Below are 19,812 nucleotides of genomic sequence, written 5' to 3'. Positions count from 1 at the left end.
ATGGCCAGTTATGTTGATCCAATAATAGTTTGTTTTCCAACACTGAAAAACTTACATAAAAACTGCACAGACCACAACTACACAAAAAAAAGCTGAACACTCGATTTCTTCAGCCCATACTTTTAACTTGCCAATGGCCAGATTATTTTTCTGACTCCATTTTAGAACATCACAAAAGTGACGGGGAAGTCAATCTTCAGAATAGAATAACTAGGATTAGGTTTTTAATTCCAAATATGATTAATCTATTTCTTTAAAATGTAAAAGATGGTTATGGCAACTCTAGAGTTTCAAATTAACAGGATTAAATAGCCCTATACCACGGAGGGGGAGGGGGAAGCTCTCTCAGCAAATTATTCGTTTAATTAGAGCATCTTATTTTTGATAAGTTTATAAAGGAATTTTGGCAAGAACAACATTACACTATTAAATATTCCCTTTGTGTAATAAGATTAACTAAGCCTCAATTCTCAATATTGGTGCCGACTGTACAGATTCCTTCATGCATAGCAACTGGTTACAGTTCATATAGAATTAACATCAACATTAGGTGCCCTCCAACATTTAATATATTTTGTTAAAGGTAATGTCAATTCCAAATTTCTATTACTTGCCCTCAAAATCTTTTATTTTAAGGCAGGGGAAAGGAAGAAAGAAGAGACTGTTAACCAAATTCAGATTATACAATCTGAAGTATTTAAAATTAAAACAGAAAATGCTGGAAATACTCAGCAGGTTAGGTAGCATCTGTGGAGAGAGAAACAAAGTTAACGGGCTAGATTTTCGTGGAGCCGTCAGGCGGGGTTTCAGGCGTGTGTGTGGGGGGGGGGAAATCCTGAATTTGGGGGTCCCGACACCATCCCGCCCAAAACCCCACCCCACGTAAGTTTCAGGGGCGGCGGGTACCCGCCCCGCACTGGGACCCGCCGAAACCAGGCGGGAAGGGATTAGTGCCAATTAACTGCCTGTTAACAGGTAGTTTTTAGCCTAATCCCTATTTTGAGGGGTTTCCCGACAGCTCCAAACCACGCCAGGTTAGAGCAGGCGGGCCGTCGGGTTGAAGGAGTTGGAGGGGTCGCAATGTCGGTGCTCAGGTGAGTGATGGGTACATGAGTGCAAAGGTAAGTGTGTTTGGTGTGTCTAAAGTGTTTAAAGAACTTTTACTTACCTGTACTTCCCTTAACAGCCTTTCTTCCTGTAGCCGTCGGGAGCGCATCATTCAGCCGGAACTGAAAGTTGAACGGCTGCAATCTGTGAAAAGTGAAAGCCTTCAGCTTTGAGTGCTGCTGAGAGTTCTAACTGAGTCTGTGCAGAAGGACTCATGTTAGAACTCAGTGTCAGTGTTTCACAGCTTCAAACAGCTGTGAAACACTGATATTTCATCTGTCAAGAAATCTTGACAGATGAAATTGCAGTCTGTGACGTCACCTGTTGCCGGGTGGCCCTTAATTGGCCTGCTGAGCGGGCTCAACAAGGTCAATCAAGGGAAAATCGCGCGGATTGGCCGGACGTCAAAGTAGGCGGGTCAAAAACCCTTCTCCCTTCTCCCCGACAGGTTCGGGAAAATCGACCCCAGCGTTTCAGGTCGATGACCTTTCATGCTGAAAGTTTCAATCCTGATGAAAGATCATCAACCTGAAACGTTAACTCTTTCTCTCGCCACAGATGCTACCTGACCTGCTGAGTATTTCCAGTATTTTCTGTTTTTATTTCAGATTTCCAGCATCCGCAGCATTTTGCTTTTGTTGAAGTGATTAAAATGTGTTTTTGGCACTGCAGTTGGCCAACAAACTGTCTGGCAACGAAGTCATCCCTTATCGGGAGCAACATACAAATAATTTTAAAACCCTGAAACAGGGAAACAGGAGGAAAATCCTAAAACAGGGAAACAGGCGGCTGTACAAAGCTTCTTACGGAATAGCTGGGAGGGAGCAGGCAGTACGCCTGTAGCTGTGTGATATTGATTGAAAAGAGACTTTCTTCTCTTGCTGTGTAAAGATTACATTGGCGAGTCGGTGGATTTTGCAGGCAACGGACACTACAATAGTTACTTCACAGTGCAGTCTATACAAGAATCAGAACAGCATGGAATCAATGTGTATTGGGATTAACATTATGGCTGACCAGAACTACTCGGAGGAGAACAAGCTCCATTAAGCTATATACCACTACTCACAAACAGGAAAGTTAGATAACTGGTTAACCACTTTTACCAACTGCGGGGTTGCACCAGAAGTTTAAAAGCCGAGAGCTCAACGGGTGAAATGCTAGAAATTCTGCAACTGGAACACCCAAGACTGAATTTCAGTCTGACATTCACACCAAAGCTCCTCAAGGGAAAGGAAAGGAGTTTGCCAGTTACGTCTACATCTGGTATCCCGTCCCACGTTGTTTAAACATGCATCTGGTTAGCCATCAAGCAGTTCAGACTACACCTATACATAACAATTCCGTTTCCAAAACTGCAACTGATGCAGTTAACACTTGTGCTTGGTGAAGGGAGAGAGAGAGAAATAGCCAGGTAAGAATATATTGAAGATAATTACTGAAGATAATGAGGAGCAAGTTAAAAATTCAGCAGCTGAAAGCTGTCTTTTTAATTGATTGCAAGTGCAGAATAGGGATGCTTGGAAAAAAACACCCGGCTTTCAGTTTTTAAACATGCAAGTCGAATTTGAATCTCCCATGGTGGCCCAATCTATTTTTAAAATCAGAATGATGATATAATTAACCTTGAGCTTCCACAATGGATATCCTGAATCTGGATCTCTGTTAAAAAACCTTGTAGTCTTTGTTCCTGCACTGAGCAAATACTCAGCCGGCAAACCTTGTGTTTGGGAAATGTAGCGAATCTGAAAGAAAGCACAGAAGGACAACCATAAATGCAACCTTCTTCCAACTGGAAAATTTGTGAGATGATTTTGATTAAAATCCTACATGATGCAGAAATCCCCCCCACACACAAAGTGAAGTTTATTGATGAACTACTATTCAGTCTGCAGACTGTTGCTGTGCAATGCAACACCATGTTATGCTTGATGACCAGGCAAAGTAATTTGTCATAATGCCAACATTCTACAACAGACCCTGTGATTTTCACCCTATTGGCTACCAGTTTCTCTACTCACTACCTCTTCATTCAATTCAGCAGCAGGCTTTAAACTGCCAGTCCACTGTCCTGCCTCAGTCCACCCAAGAATGAAGAGTGTTTCCAGGCGGTTGTTCAACAGCTGTGCGTACCATCAGCTCCTCTCTCTGCCACTTCAATTTTAAACAGTACTAGTGAGTTGAGCACACACCAACTGAACGAGCAGCTGTTAAGAGTAACCAGTTGGAAACTTCCTTTACAGTTGAGCAGACAGAACTGCAGAGCAGCAGCACTTTTTTTAAAAAAATGATGGCATTTAAAGCTGCAGTGAAAAGAAAAAAATGACTAGAAAACCAAATATCAGAACAAATAACTTGCATTTATATAGCACCTCTCGCATGCTCAGGGCATCCCAAAGCATTTCACAGTCAATGAAGTAATTTGTGCACAAGGTCCAACAAACAGCAATGAGAAATGACCAGATGATGTTTAATATTGGGCAAGTGATAAATGATGCAGAGGACACCAGGAGAGCTCTCCTGCTCTTCTTCAAATAGTGGCACGGAATCTTATATGTACACCGTTAAGAATATAACCAGACGGACCACTTGGCTTCGACCTAGGCATTGGATTCGGACACAACAATGGCACACCCAGCCCAGTCGACCCTGTAAAGTCCTCCTCACGAACATCTGGGGGCTTTTGCCAAAATTGGGAGAGCTACCCCACAGACTACTCACGCAACAGCCTGACATGTCACACTCACAGAATCAAACTTTAGGCAATGTCCCAGATTCCTCCACTACCATCCCTGGGTATGCCCTGTCCCACCGGCAGGACAGACCTACCAGAGGCGGCGGCACAGTAGTACACAGTTGGGAAGGAGTGGTCCCGAGAGTCCTCAACACTCCAGGCATCAGGTCAAACATGGGCACAGAAACCTACTGTTAATTAACAGCCATCACCCTCCTTCCGCTGATGAATCAGTACTCCTCCACGTTGAACACCACTTGGATGAAGCACTGAGGGTATCAAGAGCATAGAATTTACTCTGGGTGGGGGACTTCAATGTCCATCACCAAGAGTGGCTTGGTAGCACCACTACTGACCGAATCCTGAAGGACATAACTGCTAGACTGGGCCTGCGGCAGGTGGCGAGAGAACCAACACGAGGGAAAAACCTACATGACCTCCTCCTCGCCAATCTACGTATCGCAGATGCATCAGTCCATGACAGTATTGATAGGAGTGACCAATCCATCGTGTTGTGTTGCACTACCACCAGGCCAAATGGGATAGATTCAGAACAGATCCTGCAGCTCAAAACTGGGCATCAATGAGGTGCTGTGGGCCATCAGCAGCAGCAGAATTGTGTTCCACCACAATCTGTAACCTCATGGCACAGCATATCCCTCACTCTACCATTACCATCTAGCCAGGCGAGCAACCCTGGTTCAATGAGGAGAGTAGTAGAGCATGCCACGAGCAGCACCAGGCATAGCTGAAAATGAGGTGCCAACCTGGTGAAGCTACAACACAGGACGACATGCATGCTAAACAGTGGAAGCAGCATGCTATATAGATAGAGCTAGGCGATCCTACAACCAACGGATCAGATCAAAGCTCTGCAGTCCTGCCACATCCATTCATAAATGGTGGTGGACAATTAAACAACTAATGGGAGGAGGAGGCTCCATGAATATCCCCATTCTCAATGATGGTAGAGCCCAGCACACGAGTGCAAAAGACAAGGCTGAAGCGTTCGCAACCATCTTCAGCCAGAAGTGCCAAGTGGATGATCCATCTCGGCCTCCCTACCATCAGATGACAGTCTTCAGCCAATGTGATTCACTCCACGTGATTTCAAGAAATGGCTGAGCACACTGGATACAGCAAAGGCTATGGCCCCCGACAACATCCCGGCTGTAGCACTGAACACCTGTGTTCCAGAACTAGCCAAGCCTTTAGCCAAGCTGTTCCAGTTTAGCTACAACACTGGCATTTACCCGGCAATGCGGAAAATTGCCTAAGTATGTCCTGTCCACAAAAAGGACAAATACAATCCGGCCAATCCCGATCAGCCTACTCAATCATCAGCGAAGTGATGGTCATCAACAGTGCTATCAAGAGGCACGTGCTCACCAATAACCTGTTCACTGACGCCCAGTTTGGGTTCCGCAAGGACCACTCGGCTCCAGACCTCATTAAGCCTTGGTCTAAACATGGACAAAAGCGCTTAATTCCAGAGGTGAGGGGAGAGTGACTGCCCTTGACATCAAGGAAGCATTTGATAGTGCTCCTTGATGCCATACTCTAATAAAACTGCAGTCAATGGGGATCAGGGGGAAAACTCTACACTGGCTGGAGTCATACCTAGCACAAAGGAAGATGGTTGTGGTTTTTGGCGGTCAGCCTGAGGACAACACTGCAGGAGTTCCTCAGGGCAGTGTCTGAAGCCCAGCCATCTTCAACAATGATCTTCCTTCCATCATAAAAGGTCAGAAGTTGGACGCTTGTTGATGATTGCAGTGTTCAGTTCCATTCTCAACTCCTAAAAGACTTGGATAACATCCAGGCTTGGGCTGATTAGTGGCAAGTAATATTCACGCCATATAAGTGCCAGGCAATGGCCATCTCCAGTGAGAGTCTAACCACCTCCCTTTGATATTCAATGGCATTACCATTGTCGAATCCCCCATCAACATCCTTTGAGTCACCATTGACCAGAAATTTAACTAGACCAGCCACAAATACTGTGGCTACAAGAGGAGGTCAGAGGCTGGGTATTTTGTGGCAAGTGACTCACCTCTTGACTCCCCAAAGCCTTTCCACCACCTACAAAGCATAAGTCAGGAGGGCGATGGAATACTCTCCACTTGCCTGGATGAGTGCAGCTCCAACACCACAAGGCAGGGGCAGGTTATAGGGCTATAGGAGGTTACAGAGTTAGGGAGGGGCATGGCCATGGATGCATTTAAACAGAAGCATGCGAATGTTAAGTTTGAGGCGCTAGGGGACCAGGAGCCAATGGAAGTCAGTGAGGACAGCGGTGATAGGCGAGTGTGGGACTTGGTATGATAGAATATGAGCAGCAGAGTTTTGGATGAGATGACGGTTACACAGCGTGAAGGATAGGAGACGAGCCAGGAGAGTACAGGTAGACTATCCCTTATCTGAAAACCTTGGGACCAGCTGTGTTTCGGAATTTGGAATTTTTTGGATTTCAGAACGGCATTATATTTATTATGAGGCTGGGAAACTCTGAACATTAAATTAATTTGGTAATTAGTATTTGTATTTAATATAAATGTTAAAAGTTCAGGATACCTCTTGCGACTGTTCCGTGTCTCATTCCCCTTCCTGCTTCTCTGTGCTGCCGCTCAGTCTGTTTACAGCTCCCCCTGCTCCGTATCTGAATTCCTTGACTTAGCGGGGGTCTGGGGCTCGACTGCCGCCGCCAGTTGTGGGAAAGCCGGATATCGGCTGACTCCTATGCTAAGCTGGCCCGCAAATCAGGTCAGAAAAGAGGCAGCGTGCAGGAATTCTTGTTCTGGGCCCCGGAGGACCACTCCTGCTACTCTAGGGCCCACAAAGTAAAAATGTTAAATTTGCTGAGCCAGTTTTTGAACAGCCTCTAGCATGCTCTTTAATGACCACTGGTTAGACCGCTTAATGTCTGACGCCTCACACCTGCGTGGGTCAAGCATCGGCTGCGTCAGGTCATGTTTGGCGCCACTCGGGTAATGTCGTGCGCACGACTTACGCTCCACGAAAAAACTTTCGGTTTTCGGTTTTCAGAAGTGCGGATAAAGGATAGTCTACCTGTATTAGAATAATAAAGTATAGAAGTGGTAAAGCCATGTACGAGGGTTTCAGCAGCAGATAGGCTGAGATGAAGGCAGATATAGGTGATGTCATGGAACTGAAAGTAGGTAGTCTTTCAAATGGAAAGTATACTGGGTCAGAAACTTAATTCAGAGTCAGATAGAACGCCACAGTTGCAAACAGTCCGGTTTATCTCAAGGTAGATTGGAAGGGGAATAGAGTCGTTGGTGAAAGAGCAACGTTTATCGTGAGGGCCAAAGACGATAGCTTCGGTCTTTCCAATGTTAATTTGGAGAAAATTACGGCTCATCTAAGAGTATATGTTGGACAAGAGGTCTGACAGCATAAAAGCAGTGGAGGGGTCAAGAGGTAGTAAAGAGGTCGAGTTAAGTATCAGCAGCAGACATGTGGAAGCTGAGCCCATGTTTTTAGATGATGTCACCAAGGACTAGCATGTAGCTAAGGGTGCAGGCAGGTTTGACTTAGTAGGGAAGTAGGAGGGGAAGGGAATTAGCAGAGGAAGCTGAATGGATCTACCTTTGTGACAATCATTCCTTGAGCTCCTCGCACTTGTTAGAAGTGAGCGTGAAAGGAGCATGGGAGGAGTGTAAAGAGACGGTTGGCCGTGGCGAAAAGGAGCCTGTAGTTATCTTTGCCCTCCACGATGTTCCTGCAGTAGTGGATAGTTTTAGTACAGCTTGATGTGGTCCAGCCACATCTGACTATGGATGGCTAAGCAAGTTGTGCACAAAGCACACTCCAGTTTGCACCTCTTGGACTTGAGGGGACAAAGATGCCATGGGGATGGGAGCCAGTGAAGGTTTGGCTGGTTACAAAAGGCATCAAGGATGGAGGTAAGGATTTGATGGAGCAAATCAACGGCTATGGTGGAAAATGCTAGTCACTTGCCTACCTTAATTGGAATGGCATGTGCAAGAAATGTATTTAAATGGGGTGATGGGAAGGGGGGGGGGGGAGAAAAAAAAAAAGGTGTAACTTTCAAAATATTGCCTTAATTTCTTACATTGGTCTCATTTAACTGTTTAACAATTTACAATAGCACATTATTTGGAAACATTTACTATTAACTGTAATGTACTGCAGTTAATGTTATCACACTTCACAGCAGATAGGCTGATGCCAATAATTGTAGTCACCTGTTGCTTTACGCACACGGCAGCTTTCTCGCAAAACAAGTCTGTTGCAATATCCACACCCACTTACTGGGCCTAACTTCCCAGAAATGAAAGTGCCAAGTACAATAAACATACCTTATCTCACTTTCAGGCACTAGGTTACTGTGCAATTCATTTCATAGACACAGAAATATAGATGGTAAAAGTGATCTTTGGAGAAAGATACAAAACAACGGGACCAGAATTAAAGCTCAGCATTTCATGCCTGCCTTTTTAATTAAAAAAAAACTACTCTGGATCAGAATTTTCAAATAATGAACTCTCATTTTCTCAGTGAGCCTAGAAAAAACAGCAGCACAATCATTAATCCTAGTGTGATATCTTGCAAGTATTATGGATTGAAGTGCACCAATAGCTGCATTCACATGCACAGCCACTGAAAAACTGTAAAAACGAAAGAACAAAGCTTTAACCATTAGACCTCCAGCAGGCCACAATTCCCACAAGCTCAGTTTTAAAACTCAAACACAATGATATTGACTACGCATCAATATTGCAGTAATAACACGACTTAATGTTATGGAACCAAGTAGCTTAAGACACAACTAAAAACAATACAATTTAACTTCTTCTTTGACTCAATTGGTAATGATCAAGTTCTAGAGACCAGAAGGTCCCATTTTCAGTTCCCTGTCTGTGCCGAGTCAACTGGTCTCAGCTGGGGTACAAGTAGCAACGCTACAAGCGGCCTGAACATCCCTATGCTAATGAGAGGAAACACTTTCACTTAACTTTTATTCCCTGCTGCCCATTTTGGAGGCAAGATCCCATTTAGAAAAACTGGCTTTTTGTTACCCGAGAAAACAGCTTTAAAAGCCGTGATTCAGCCAAACAAAAGTCCAGGCTTAGAAGTCTGACCATAACCTAAAAGAGGATCTTCAACATATAAATGCACAAATGGCCCATGATTACTCAAATGAGTAAACTTGTTTATGACAGTGAAACATGAACTCCCTATCCATCTCAAATCTATCTGCTTTCCTGAGAAAATGTTGGCACTGGTAATTCCAATCTTCAGCTCCAACATGAATTTCCTCAACAGTAACCCAAGTAGGTTCTGGGCTGGTATGTATACAGATAATCAAACCTAAATGTCCAAAGTCCCAACCTTATAAAGTGCCACATATTGCAAACTAATTCATTAAATGTTACAAAATAAAAGCTGTTTTTAAAGCGGACCTTGTTTTCATCTTTAGTGCCACTTTCTTTTGTGCTATACCAGTGTAATAGGCAGAGTTAGTATTCCCTGGTGTTTTCAAAAACTATCCCAACAATGGGGCTCCCCTGGATGTGGTGACTTCACGAATGGCATCACATAGCTACTGCAGTACAACCGCTACCAATATCTTAACCTGCGAGCGATATAACTCAAACTCACAAGTACAAGAGCTAATTCGTCTATTCCTAGCCTGGTACACAATGTCTTGAGTGCACGCCGTGAAAGATACTCTGGTATTTAAACGGGAGTCAAGGGTGCACAACATTTACTGGTAATAAAGTAAATGACGCCAAGCTTTGGTAGAGGAGTCAGTCATACAGTCCTAAAAACAGTGGAATGTAAAAATAAAGAAAAAGAGAGAGACTTTATATAGCGCTTTTCACGACCACCAAACGTCCCAAAGCACTTTACAGCCAATGAAGTACTTTTTGAAGTGTAGTCACTGTTGTAATGTAGGAAATGCAGCAGCCAATTTGAGCACAGCAAGCTCCCACAAACAGCAATGTGATGTTGACCAGATAATCTGTTTTATAGTGATGTTGATTGAGGGATAAATATTGGCCAGGACACCGGGCCGGGGATAACTCACCTGCTCTTCTTCGAAATAGGATCTTTTACATCCATCTCAGTTTAACGTCTCATCTGAAAGACGGCACCTCTGACAGTGCAGCACTCCCACAGTACTGCACTGGAGCGTCAGCCTAGATTTGTGTGCTCAAGTCTCGGGAGTGGGACTTGAACCCACAACCTTCTGACTCAGAGTTGAGGGTGCTACCCACTGAGCTACAGCTGACACACATGTAGGAAACCACTTTGATGCACAGTGTGCACCTTGACAGTCTATTTTAGTGCTCTTTTGAATACATACACAGACTCTGCCAAATTCTCTGTTCAGAAACTTTTACATTTAACTGCACAATACCGGAGAAACAGCATCACTGGAGAAACAGCATCACTAGATACAATGTCACATGAACATACCTTATTGCTCTACTTAGCATTCTCCTGTGTGTACACATGTTCCCAACCACAAACTTCTAAACCATGGATATGTTATCCACTCACTGGTTCAGAGATGGGGGAAGCATGGTTGAAAAACTATGCTCGTTGGCAATACCACACCAAATGCTGAAACAACAGTGACTGCAAAGACAGCACTAGAGTGGATGGAATACACCATCGTGAGCACACTCTACAAATAGGAGTTGATGTGGAAAAAAGTATTAAACATTGAAGGAGTTTTAAAAAAGGATGTAGTAGCTTCCACAGTTAGGTAGCTTACTCTTACTAGCTAGTACAAATATCTTCAAAACTTCTGTTACTGCTATGCATACAAAGTGCATGACAAATATGCTAGGATATGCACAAACTGGCATTAGCCGGTGGCATTCACATGGAAAATACAGCAGGAAGTGTTAGAAGTCAAAGCTGGTTGAAGACCTGTTTTGCTTCTGCATTTAGCCTCAAAAATGCAGCAAAGATGGTCACAAGGGCAGCAACCTCAGAATGTGCACCATTAAATTTTGTGCTTCTGAAAGTGAAGGTCAGTGCGGAGGGATAACTGTGACTGGGAAATTTGAAAAAAAAATTCCTCTATGTAAAAATGTTTCATCAAAAATATTTATAAATATAAACACCACGTGGTCACAACATTCCAAAGGTAGCCCACCTGTAGGTGGTGCTGCGAGTCATGTTAAGTGAGAGGACCACCTAAAGGAAAAATTTAGTAACTCACCTTTGGAACCATTAAAAGGAGAAAAAATTGTAAAATGTGCATTAGAAATAGACCGCCTTAAAAAAGAAACTAAAAAATGCTAGACCTCAAAGAAAGAACTGAAAGGCACCTGCAGCCAAGTACGGCCTACAGAAAGATAGCCCTCCTAAATGCAAAATAGAACAGGCGAGTAACCAAAAACATTACGTTTAAAACTAATTTATGGCTCTTAAGTCATTTAAGAGATTGCAGATTCCCCACCACGTGATTGGCAAGCAGAAAAATTACTCAACCACAAAGGTGAATTCAAGAAGCCAAAAATCAGGCAATGAACCAAATGATCCCATCCCAGCCCCAGGAAATACTTGGATGCTGCCCCTCTCCCCCCCCGCCTTGAAGCAAAGTTCTCAGTATGATACAACTCCACCCTTTACCTGCACCCACCCACAACTGACACAAATAGCATCAACACTCCCCTCTCCCACCAAGTAAAAAAAAGTCACATCATGACTCATCCGACCTACCCCGCTTGGAAGCAAAATTAGTTGCCTGGAACTCCCCTCGCTGAGGCAAAGTCCTGCTTGCCATTTCCCTCCCCTTCCCCTCCTTCTCTCCCCTTCCTTTACTTCTCTGCCTCACTTTACGCACTACCACTTCCCTCACCGCCCTCCTGCTCCCCAGCCCTTGCCCTCTCCTAAGCCTGTCCCCAGTTCCCGTCCCCTCTCCTCTTCCCTGCACCTCATGCTCACGCCATCACCAAATGTTAGGGAGGGGCGAAGCCATGGAGAAATTTGTACACGAAGATGAGAATTTCATAAATCATGATGTTCGTGGATCGGAAGCCAATGTAGGTTAACGAGCATGGGAGCGATAGGTGAATGGGATTTGGTGCGACTTAGGACACAGGAAGCAGAGTCTTGGATGAGCTCAAGTTTATGAAGATGGAAGGCCAGCCAGGAGAGCATTGAAATAGTCGAGTAAAAGCATGGAGGAGGGTTTCAGCAGCATATAAACTGAGTCGGGGGGGGGGGGGGGGGGAAAAGAGAGAGATGGGATGTGTTAGAGTTGGAAGTAGGTGGTCTTTGTGATGGAGAGGATGAGAGGTCAGAAGCTCAACTTAGGGTCAATTGGAGGTTGCGTACAGTCTGGCTCAGCTAGAGACAGTGGCTGGAGAGGGGCATGGAATCGGTGGCAAGGGAAGAGAGTTTGTGGTAGGAGCTGAAGACAATGGCTTTAGTCTTCCCAATGATAATTTTCTTGGTGACCACCCATTTGAAACTGCAATATCAAGTTACCTTTGGATTAGGTCTCCTGCAGATGACGGACACTCGAGTGGTTTCACACTGCAGTGCTGATTTTGGGAGAGTGACTCTATACTGGTTCCCGGCAATAGCTCCCTGTTAACATTTCTATCTTGTGCAGGGCAGAAGCAGAGTCAGTAAGTCTGGCAACAGCTTCTAAAATTCAAGGAGTGAGTCTCCACTAGAACATGGAAAAGAAATACTGAAGTGCCTCTTATCTTACAAACATGCAAGTTGAATATGGGCCTTCTTACAGCTGGGATTACCACTTTACCACACAAATCAGGAAAGCATTGAAGACCGACAGCCCGATGTGTTCTAAAGCAGATTCCAGTTACAATTAATAGTCTCAGCATAATAAAGTCCTCCTATTGATTAAGAAACAAAGCTACAGGAAACTTTGAGATATCCGGCACCGACGGGACCGAGCTGTTGCCGTCCCATCAAGACTGCCGGACAAACCAGCACTAATGTTAAAACATACGGAAGCTTTTGAGCTCCGTATCCAGCAACAAACCCTGCAACAGCTTCTAAACAGTCGGCCGTAGCTTGCAAGCGTCTCTGTAGCTAAGCAACAGCTTTAGTTAGACCTTGCAGAGCCTGACTAGTGAAAAAAAAGCAACGAGAAGAAAAAAAACTTACTGAACCGACTCCTGAATTTTGCCAGTGGATTGAGCATTCCGGACAGTTAACCTCCGGATAAACCAGTTTCCTGTATTTACTAAAGTTATCTTCTCTTAAGGTGATATATGATCAGTAACATGCACAAATATTTAAAATTTCACATTTTACAGATTTTCTCAGACTTTGCATACCTGATCGTACTCTGATGCGCCTGGATACAATGGCCACCCCAGAAACATCTCTGCAATAACACAGCCTAGTGACCACATGTCAATAGCTTCACAGAATCGTAGCCCAAGAATGATCTCAGGAGCTCTGCAAAGAGGGGAAAAAAATTATTGCACTACCACTCATACAAGATTGATATGCATTACTTTAGTAAGAGATTAAAACCAGCATTCTAAATTTAAACAACTAGTTACGAAGCATGCCATTAAACATTTCAAACTTCCCACTAAAATTTCTACTGCCATTACAAAAGGTGCAGGTGTGAACGAATGTACAGTGGCAGAAAATCAAACATTGAAACAGAAGAACACCCGTAAAATTTTTTTTAAAGATAATTCAAAGTCGAGGCAATAATTGTCTGTACAACTTTAAAAGTCAAAAATGAATGAAGAAATGAATGAGGCTGGCAGGTCAGCACTGTTCACGTTTATGCCAGAACTCCCCAAATACCGATTTTGAAGAGTTGCTGTCCAATCTGGAGCCAAGAAGTTCTGCATTCATTAAAAATATTAAATGCTTCAAAACAAAATTCACCTAATACGCAAAACACAGTCACCGTACACATTTATGCTAACACACAGCTTTACCTCCACCACTTGCCACCACTCTGAGTCAACTGAAAATCAGGAAAACCAAAGCAATTGTTTTCAGTCCCCATCATCAAATCCACTCCCGAGTCACCAATTCAATTCCCCTCCCCAGCCCCTTGCTCAGGCCAAACCAGGCTGTGCAAAACTTTGGGGTCACGTTTGATAGAGTAGATGAAGAAAAACTATTCCCCCTGGTGAGTGGCTCAATAACCAGAGGTCACAGAGTCAAAATTATTAGCAAAAGATCTAATGGAGAGATATGAGGAGAAATGTTTTCCACTCAGTTGTCAGGATCTGGAAGCCGATTCCATAAATTATTTTAAAAGGGAGTTGATGAGGAGCTTAAAGGGTTACGGACAAAAAAAACAGGGATGTGGGGCTAAGCACCACTGCTCCAAGAACCAGCACAGGCACGGCAGGCTGAATGGCAACCTTGTGCTGTTGGTCGCCGACAGTGCTAGAAGCTGCAATTACTCACCAATAACCTGCTCACCGATGCGCAGCTTGGGTTCCACCAGAACCACTTGGCTCCAGACCTCATTATAGCCTTGGTCCAAACATGGTCAAAAGTGTTGAATTCCAGAGGTGAGCTGAGAGTGACTGCCCTTGAGCGAGTGCGGCACCAAGGAGCCCTAGCAAAACTGAAGTCAATGGGAATCGGGGAAAATGCTCCACTGGCTGGAGTCATACCTAGCACAACAGAAGATGGTTGTGGTTGTTGGAGGCCAATCAGCTCAGCCGCTGGAGGGCAGTGTACTAGGCTCAACCAATGACCTAGATGGCTGCTTAACCAATGACCTTCCCTCCATCATAAGGTCAGAAGTGGGGAGGTTTGTTGATGACTGCAGTGCTCCGTTCCATTCGCAAGTCTCAGATAATGAAGCAGCCCGTGCCCACATGCAGCAAGACCTGGACAACATTCAGGCTTGGGCTGATAAGTGGCAAGAAACATTCACACCACACAAGTGCCAAGCAATGATCATCTCCAACAAGAGAAAGTCTAACTACCTCCCCATGACATTCAATGGCATAACTATCGTTGAATCTCCCACCATCAACATCCTGAGGGTCACCATTGACCAGAAACTTAACTGGGCCAGCCACATAAATACTGTGGCAACAAGAGGAGGTCAGAGGCTGGGTATTCTGTAGTGAGTGACTCACCTCCTGACTCCAAAAAGCCTTTCCACCATCTACAAGGCACAGTCAGGAGTGTGATGGAATGCTTTCCACATGCCTGGATAATTGCAGCTCCAACAACACTCAAGAAGCGCTTCACCATCCAGGACAAAGCAGCCCTTCACCATCCAGAACAAAGCAGCCCACTTGATTGGCACCCCATCCACCACCTTAAACATTACTCCTTCCACCACTGGCGCACCATGGCTGCAGTGTGTACCATCTACAAGGTGCACTGCAGCAACTCGCCAATGCTTCAACAGCACCTCCCAAACCCGTGATCTCTACCACCTAGAAGGACAAGGGCAGCAGGCGCATGGGAACACCACCACCTGCAAGTTCTTTTGCAAGTCAAACACCATCTTGACCTGGAAATATATCGCTGTTCCTTCATCGTAGCTGGGTCAAAATCTTGGATCTCCCTCTCTAACAGCACTGTGGGAATACCTTCACCATGGACTGGAGCGGTTGAAGGCGGCGGCTCACCACCACCACCTTCTCAGGGGCAATTGGGGATGGGCAATAATGCTGGCCTTGCCAGTGACGCCCACATCCCATGAATGAATAAAAAATATCCCTCCACAGCCTTACCCATCCCATCTCAGTAACATTCTCCTACTTTCAAACCCCACCCACTCCAGTTCTCAGATACTGGCCTTTTATGCATCCCCCAGCCCCTGCCCATCCCGCCATGGCAGACCCTTCAGTCACCTCGGCCCTATTCTTTGAAATTCCATGCCTAAACCCTTCTGCTTCACTGCAACTCTCGGCGCCTGTTAAAAACCTTCTCAAAACTCACCCTTGAAACAAGCTTTCAATCATCTCTTCTAACTCTCCCACCATGGCCCGACATCCATTTGTTTATTTCCATTATATCCATTTATTTTCTTCCCCTCTCTGTAAAGTGCCTCAAGATATTTTCTACAATAAAGGTGCTATCTAAAGTTGTGATGTAGTATTTCCAATATCAATAAACAACCAGTCGATTTCTAAAATTATAAAAATTGCTTCTACTGGTTGACAATAAATACCATAAGAAGCTATTTGAGCAGACTATAATCAACTCTTAAAAAAGGGAATTGGATAAGTATTTCAAAACGAAGAATATCAGAAGTTATGGGGAAAGGGCAGGGAAATTGGATTCAAGTGAATAACTCTAGCACCATGATAAGCTAAATGGCCTCCTTCCCTGCTGTTAATTCTGATTCTAAAGCACATAGACTAATTATACAGTTAAGAATATTAGAGGTAAAACACATACCTACAAAATGGGCCATTTGGTTGCATGTAAACTTGGGTAAAAGGGCTGCAGTTCATAGAAACAACAGGCCATCAAAAAGATACTTTCCCTCCCCTTCCCAGGACTACAGTAGATGCATCACATGCAGTAGTCCTAAAGCATACTGCTTAAAAGAAAGATCATCGGCTCAATCTTCATCGGCTCAATCTTCATCAGGCTTGGCAAAAAGTGGACCCCTTCAAATGACCAAATAGTCTGCAGACACTCAAACAGAAAAAATGGCCGCTTAGGGCAGGTATTTCACATCCGCGAGCCACTTCTTCAGATGAGGGGAAAGCACGTGTTAATAAACCAGAAAAATAAACGAATAAAAGGCAAAGTATTGTCTAAATACACCTGGTCAGTTTGGTTGCCATTTTAACTACAATCTGTTGAGCAGGTATCGATCAGTATTTTGTACTGTAGCATTTATAGACAGGGTGCATCATTTCAGTATAATTCAGACACTGTGGATCTATGCCGGCAGTGGTATCAAGTGTCCTGGAATATTAAACAACAGAAAATGCTGGAAACACTCAGCAGGCCAGGCAGCATCCGTGGAGAGAGAAACAGAGTTAACGTTTCAGGTCTGGGACCCTGGAATATTAGTAGTTAGTCTAATCTCCTCAAAAACCCATTTCTTCAACCGCTCCTAACAATCTTCCTTCCTGTTTGACATCTATTTTCATTCTGCCAAAACCTTGGAACCCTTTTTTTTTTTTTTTAATTAAAAGGCAAGATATAAATGGTGTTTTATATGTACTTGTTTGGTGGAGATTCTGGAAGATCGAAAGCCACTACCCGGCTCTTCATGTTTACACCATAAATCTGGCTGCCACAAAAAACGAAGTCTCTGACCGTGCTGTTGGGATAAAGCAGCTGAACTTAGTCGTGTAAATACAAGGAGCCAGCTCATGGGTGCTGCTCTCCCAGAATCTCATCTAAACGAACGCCAGTGTAAGTTGATTTTGGTTTGTATCTATTGGGCCACACTACTCTCACTGAGCCTTCAGTACTGCCACTGACTGCTGTGCATCGAGATTCTGGCCGAATTACCAGATTTTTTAATATCTGATTGATAGCCGTAGTCAATTAAGTAGCGGTTAACTGAACTATTTAATTAAACTGGGAGCCGTTGCATACAGTCAAACCCAATAATAAACAGAGCAGAAAGCCACTTGGTAATGTTCAGGAGTTAAGATATTGCCAGGAATTTGCTTATATCAGAAAATTGTGACTCTGAGTACAAGATTTTCCATGTCATGAAAATATCATAAAACTTGCCAAAAAATTAGATACCAGGTAGAATAAGAGTCCCCCCAAAAAAAGCCATAAAACCAAGCGGCGAGAATGTAGTACAAGGGGAAGGTTTGGTGTTCTGAGATATTTTCTGAATACACCACTAGAAGATAAGATCGTTTACTGCAAGCTTCACTGCCTGCCCCAAAGGGAAATGTTCTTCTCCCAGTGTTCCCACTTCCAGCAGGGAGAAGTATGGAGAAGTAAAAAATACCACCTCCAACTTTCCAACCACCTGACATCAGCTAAATCCACCAAGTAGGCCAGGGATTGAATTCAGACCTTTGTGGTCAGTATAGCTCAGTGCCACAACATAGCACTAGAAATCCCTATACTATGCAATGTACAGGAAACTTTCTGATATCCGGCACTGACGGGACCGAGCTGGTGCCGTACCATCAAAAGTGCCGGACATACCAGCGTTAATGTTGAGAGATACGGAACTGAAAAGCTCCGTGTGAATCAACAAACCCTGTTGCTTAGCAACAGCTTCAAAACAATCAGCTGCAGCTGCAAGCGTCTCTAGCTGAAGCTGTTGCTATAGCTACAGTGGGGGGAAAAAAGCAACGAGAACTAAAAAAACTTATAGAAAACGGCTCCTGATTTTTGCCGTTAGATCGAGTATTCCGGACATATAACCTCTGGATAAACCAAAGTTTCCTGTACTGTATATAATTTTTTTTTTTTTTTTTTTTTAAGATCAGTATATTTACTGAATTTTTAGCACTATTTTTAGATAGGAATGTAAAAATTAAGTCATTTATTTACTAGGGCAGTGAAGTGGCATTAGTCATTTGTTTGATTCTGTAAACTCTCATCCCCCACTCTGAATCAAGAAATTGTATCAGAGATGCAGAACTTTTTTTTTACATAAAATGGATGGATGAACCATGCAGCAATGGAGGAATCAGATATCAACCAGATCACTGCCAAAATCTTATGAAGAATTATATCCTTGTTTCCTTCAGAATGTAAATTAAAATCAGTGGTTTTCAAACTTTTCTTTGTGGGGCCCCATCTCAATTTCAACATACTCCCAGGAATTTTCTGCTGTAACTTTCAAAAGACAGTGTCAGCTGCCCAAAGGAAAACACTGTCATCATTTCAGAAAATATTTTTTAATTAACTAACAGAGTCAAACTTAGCCAAAATGTCAGGACAGAAGTTTGATAACATGCCACATAATAGACTTGTTACCAAATTGAAGCTCATGGGATTGAAGGGGCAGTGGCATCATGGATACGATATTGGCTAAGAGACAGAAAGCAGAGAGTAGTGGTGAATGCTCGTTTTTTCACACTGGAGGGAAGTATACAGTGGTGTTCCTCAGTGGTCAGTATTGGGCCACTGCTCTTATACATTAACGACCTGCACTTGGGTAAAGGGGGCACAATTTCAAATGATACCAAACTTGAAAATGTAGTAAACAGTGAGGATGGTAGCAGACTTCAGGTCAGACAGACTGGTGAAATGGGCAGACACATGGCAGATGTAATTTAATGCAGAGAAGTGTGAAGTATGCATTCTGGGAGGAAGAATAAAGAGTGGAAATATAAACTAAAGAGGCAGTTAAGGGTACTCAAAATTGCAAGGGGTTTTGATAGAGTAAATAAGGTGAAACTGTTTCTGCTGGTGGGTGGGTCAGTAACCAGAGGGCATACATTTGATAACTGGCAAAAGAACCAAGGGAGAGAGGAGAGGAATTTTTTTTAAGTAGCGAGTTATGATCTGAATGTACTGCCCGAAAGGGTGGTGGAAGCAGATTTAATAGTAACTTTCAAAAGGGAATTAAGTATATACTTGAAAATGAAAAATGTGCAGGGCTATGGGGAAGAGCAGGGGAGTGGGACTAATTGGAGAGCTCTTTCAAAGAGATGGCACAGGCACGATGGGCCAATTGGTCTCCTTCTGTGCTGTAAGATTCTAAGTAATTCAATTTTTCATGAACCACTTAGCCCAGATGAACATTCAACTTCAAACATGCTCACTTTGTATCAATATCATTTCAAGCAGAACCACCGAAAGCTTTAGTAAAAGGCGAAGGATTTATATGATCCAGAGAAACTAGAGCACTGTGCATTCTCTTACTATATCCACACTATTTTCCACCAATTCAAGCAATATTTTAAAATAAAAATGCAAGCCCATTTTTAAGTGTTCAATTCAAGAATACTGTATTGTATTTTATAAATACAGAAATCATGGCAGGGAGTGGTGGTCGATCCAAAATAAAAACTCAACTGTTGCATCTTACGGTTTGGTGCCTTTCA

At 43.6% G+C, this 19,812-nt stretch overlaps 1 protein-coding gene across 3 annotated transcripts in view; it reads right to left on the bottom strand.

Moving 5' to 3' along the window:
- Window positions 1-19,812, bottom strand: part of LOC147105315 (homeodomain-interacting protein kinase 1-like) — a 113,086-nt gene that overhangs the window by 41,713 nt on the left and 51,561 nt on the right. For all 3 annotated transcript variants that reach the window (XM_086011565.1, XM_086011566.1, XM_086011567.1), the window contains 2 exons: window positions 13,159-13,282; window positions 2,733-2,852 (listed from right to left, as the gene is read on the bottom strand). In XM_086011565.1, the coding sequence (XP_085867691.1) occupies window positions 2,733-2,852; window positions 13,159-13,282 (244 nt within the window). The remainder of the gene's footprint in view (window positions 1-2,732; window positions 2,853-13,158; window positions 13,283-19,812) is intronic.

This window comes from Somniosus microcephalus, chromosome 18 (genome assembly GCF_052327205.1).
Source record: "Somniosus microcephalus isolate GS21.2 chromosome 18, FLI_Smic_1.0, whole genome shotgun sequence".
NCBI lineage: Eukaryota > Metazoa > Chordata > Chondrichthyes > Squaliformes > Somniosidae > Somniosus > Somniosus microcephalus.
This window is presented reverse-complemented; position numbering and strand designations above follow the sequence as displayed.